Below are 4,449 nucleotides of genomic sequence, written 5' to 3'. Positions count from 1 at the left end.
CCTTTCTGCCTGGCTGCTCTCCAGCCACTCTGTGCCCAGCCTGTAGCGCTGCAGGGGGTTGTTGTGGCCAAAGTGCAGGACCCGGCACTTGGCCTTGTTGAACTTCATCCCATTGGAGTCAGCCCATCTCTCCAGTCTATCCAGATCCCTCTGCAGAGCCCTCCTGCCTTCCGGCAGGTCGACAGAGCATCGAGTTGATGCTGCCTGAAGCAGCGCAGACCCGAGGCAGTGCTGGGGGATGCCGAGAGGGCTGGTTTGCTGCTGAGTCCCTGCAGGGCTCTGCCACAGCTGCCTGAAGCACTGGGAGAACTGGAGTTGATTAATAACTGAGAAGTTCTCAGTTTCCTAATCTCATATGGTGGTGCTGACCAAATATTTGAAATATGCTTTAACCTTCAAAATTGGGATAGGTACTGCTTGAGTAAAAAAAAAAAAAAAAAACCAAAACAAAAAATGCTTTTTTTGAAGTGTGGTGCATTACAAAATTGCTTCATTGTGTGTGTGTTCCTGTTTGGGAACGAAAAGTCATTACTGTGTTCAGAAGCTAATTATTCCTTTTTGTTGAAAAGTTATTAATGATACCTGGAAGAATTTGAATCTGGAAAGACTGTTTTGGAGTGGGAGGATGTTTTGTGTTATTGTGAATACCCTTTATAACATAATTACAGAGTGTGACTGAAATATGCTTATTTTTAATGTTCTTAAAGTTACATTGTTAGACTGCAGTCACATCCTTCAGTTTGCACCTAATTTTGTTTGGGGGGGTGGAAGAGGAATTGTATTCCTAAATTGCGAAAGACTTCGATTTTTAACTGATTTTGTTTGTCTGAGTTGCACTAAAACATTTAAACATATTGCATATTAATAATGCCCAGATGCCTGAGTTTATTTTTCCACTCTGGGCATGTAAATGAGTCACAGTTCAGAGCATCAAAATTAGAAATTGGCTTCACAAGTGTTTCAGTGGTGAGGGGCAACTTCTGGGCATTGTTCAGCATGTATGACTTTACAAATAAAGGTTGTGAGACTCTGTAGACAGGTGAGTGCAAAGGTTTATTTTTAAGAGAAAACTCTGTGTGCTTTATCATTCTATGTATGTTGTTCTTATTTCAATTAAACTCAAGGACTTAAGTTATAGAAATGAATATTCAGGGCAGGCACTGAAAGGTATTAAAATGTAGGGACATGGTACTTTCAGGAAATATATCTGCATATAAAATACATGTTTTAATCTGTTTAGTGCTTACAGTTTTTCAGAGCAGGAGTTGCCTTTTTTTACTGTTTGGAAGATGCATACTGTGTGGAAACAATTCTTACATCTTGAGGAGCAAACACTTGAAAAATCAATACCTTGGTGTTTACTGCAGGGAATCTTTACTTAAAAAAATTCTTCCTTTTTGGAGGGTTCCTAGTGCCGTGTTCCTAGGAAAACACAGAACTAGTTTGTGTTCTGGTCTGATGTGACCTGTTGGCCAACGGGGCAAGATGAATCAACCAGAATTTTTAGTGGGGAAGAGGGAGCAGGAACAGTGACTTGAGAAATTGGTTGCTGAGTAGAGCTAATATTGTACTGAGCAGAGCTGTTCTTAGCACTCCTTTCCAGGTTAGTCTCGGTCCTCGATGCTGAACAAAATGTAAGCTTTTTCCCCCCCGCTTGCTTTTGTTTCTCCAGTTACAGAACTAAAGGGCATGTGAAACTGATTTCTCTTTGTATGTCCCTCCTCACCAGTTCTTTAAAAATTACAGGGCATCAGGGAGCATGGTAAATGAGCTACATGATTAAATTTTTAAATCTTACAACAGCTTTTGTCCGGGATGGAAATCCCAAAATTTCAAATGATTTCTTTGTTATAGGTTTTTCTTTAAAATATTGCTTGATTTACATTTTGTGAGATTAATAATAAATATACTTTGGGGTTGACATTTCATAAACCAAAATTATAATGTTAAGGAATGCATTGCCCACAACAGTGTACTTATCATGGCAGTGTAACTTTTATTAAACCATTTATCATTTCAGTGTTGTGTATTCTGACTCTTAAGGTTTTCTATCTTCAAAGAAAATGAAACAAAACAAATTGAACATTCATTTTTCTCTCCTACAGCATTATCTGCATACCAGAGGTACTACAGTTTACAATCTGACTACTGGAAGGTCTGTATATGCTGCCTTTTTTTTTTTTCCCCTGTTTTAATGTATTGTCGTAAATGTTTGAATTTTTAAAGTAGATGCTGTTCAGTATAAGTTTGGAGTGTCTGCCTGCAATTACTCTTTGACATACTAATTGGGTCTTAATGTAAATGTTCACCTATATGTACAAATTATAAGAAATCTCAGTGGAAATACATCTTCACACCATGTGTTGAAACAGCACTCAATTAAGTTGACGAGTTTTAGATTTTTTTTTTTTTTTTATACCATCTTTATCCATTACTTCAGGGTTTTTTATGCTGCATAGATACTTGAATAGATGTACTGAGAGCATCAGAAGCACCTGAAAGCTGCTGTGCAGGCGTTTGACCTGTGCTAGGAAAAATGTTCTCAGGTTGGTTTTTGTTTCCACAGACACCAAATAGTTTATAAAGACCTTTTGGGTATTTTAAATATCATTCTTACATAAGATGGAAACAAATCCTGTTAGTGTAGCTGCCCTCTCTGTAAGCTCATGTAGAGGTATCAGCACTTCAGATGAATAAAATTGAAAAGGTTCTTACTGTCACAAATAGTCGGCATTGGTAGATTGTCACGTGAAATAATCTGAAGTTCGTGATTGAGATGGAGGTGCAGGAAAGCATCTAACACAGTACATAATTGTTTGATCTTAGCTGTTTTCCTTAGAAGTGTGGGTAAATGCTTGTTTCAGATAGGGAGGTTTGATGGAGGCACATCAGTACCTGATATATGTGGCATTGGAGAAACAACGTTTTATGCGTCCTTTCCTTTTCATAGGGGCTGTCAGAACATTCCAAAAGATGCTGTGGCAGCATCTTCCACTTGGATGTTGGAGAGGGAGAAAGGGAGGGTAAATTAAGGGGAGAAGAATGAACTGAAATAAGTGTCTTATGGCAGATGGTCCAGTTGGAGGGTCCTGGGAAAATGGTTGGTGGTGTCCTGTAAAGTCCCTGCTCCTGCAGGAGTTCTGCAAGTGCCATTTTTGCACCGAGCCATTTTGGAATTTAAGTAGTTTCTCCTGAAGTAACCCCTGCAGTTTAAAAATTACAACAGCAAAATAATTAGTCTTTTCTTCTTACATGCTCTTGGAGAGATGGTTTAAAGATTGCTGTAAATGAGTGTTGAAATGGATCAATTAATGAAAAATCTATTGTAATAGTTTCTGTTGTTTGTGCTCCCTGACATTAAGCATTTCAGAGTAGTTTATGACTTGAACTATTTTTTCTGGGTTTTATTCTAATGGCTCATTATTGAAAGAAGTGGTAGGTGATTAGTAAATTATTTCTGCTGCATTTTCAGAGATTTCAGGGGAAATGTAAATTGTTATGTGAATTTCTATAGGCATAGGGTGTTTCAGTGTGGCTCAGAATATTATCTGCAATTAAAATAAATGCAAACTCGTGACTGTTCTGCAGTTTAATTTGAAGAGCAAGGATGGCAGTAAAATGTGTGATCTTTGCTTGACTTCTTGAAAGCAAGTTCTGTTTGTATACAATGTACCGATATTCTAATACACCTATTTCATGTGTCTGTTTCTGGAATTTTACCATGAGAGATTATTTCAAACAATTCCAGTTGCAAGCATGAGAGAATTTCTTGTAGCTGACAAAATAGCATTTTGTCTTCTACAAATGAAAAAAACCAACCCAACCAAACCAACAACCAAAAAAACCCACCAAAAAAACACGTTACTTTTTCTTTAAGTGTTCCTCCCTCGTGAAGGATCCTGTGCTACGTGATCTTATTTCTTATAAATGTGTAGTCCAAAGTGGTTTTTTCCCACATAACCTTAGGAGATTCTATTAATTTTTATATTCATGAAAAAGAGCCTGAAAGAGTCCAAAACCATTTTTCAGCTAATAACTTTTTTTTACTGAAACTGGTAAAAATCACAGGTGAATCATATTTCATCTTTTTAATGGATGATGAAGCTATTCTGGAGTTGGCAGTGGGAAGCTGCCTGGATTGGGTCTAGAGAACGATTTTCCCCTCCTCCCCCCAGCTGAGAGGATTTATTATTTCTTGTCATCCTTAATGCTTTTTATCCATAAGCAGTCAAGAATAGTTAAGTTTGTGGTGTATTTTTCGTCACACTTCTTATGCCGTTTTATTCTACATTGTGATTAATTTTTTTTTTTTTTAATGAAGAGATACAGATGGCAGTAAAAGAAAACAACACACCCCACAGTCACGTTTCCATCTTTGACTGTTGTGGATTTTTTTCAAAAGTGTTTTTTTTTTTTTTTTTTTTTTTTTTTTTTTTTTTTTTTTTTTTT

General features: G+C 37.2%; 1 protein-coding gene across 16 annotated transcripts in view; it reads left to right on the top strand.

Annotated features, from left to right (window-relative positions):
• The window catches only part of KDM6A (lysine demethylase 6A), a 148,397-nt gene that overhangs the window by 43,943 nt on the left and 100,005 nt on the right, over nucleotides 1-4,449 (top strand). For all 16 annotated transcript variants that reach the window (XR_003570818.1, XR_003570914.1, XR_003570881.1 and 13 more), the window contains exon 4: nucleotides 2,106-2,155. Coding sequence is in view for 8 of the 16 variants with exons in the window: in XM_027880448.1 (XP_027736249.1) it covers nucleotides 2,106-2,155 (50 nt within the window). In the remaining 8 variants the exon portion in view is untranslated. The remainder of the gene's footprint in view (nucleotides 1-2,105; nucleotides 2,156-4,449) is intronic.

Source organism: Empidonax traillii, unplaced genomic scaffold (genome assembly GCF_003031625.1).
Source record: "Empidonax traillii isolate 1590-97213 ecotype Southwest subspecies unplaced genomic scaffold, ASM303162v1 scaffold1:size7828297, whole genome shotgun sequence".
Lineage (NCBI taxonomy): Eukaryota > Metazoa > Chordata > Aves > Passeriformes > Tyrannidae > Empidonax > Empidonax traillii.
This window is presented reverse-complemented; position numbering and strand designations above follow the sequence as displayed.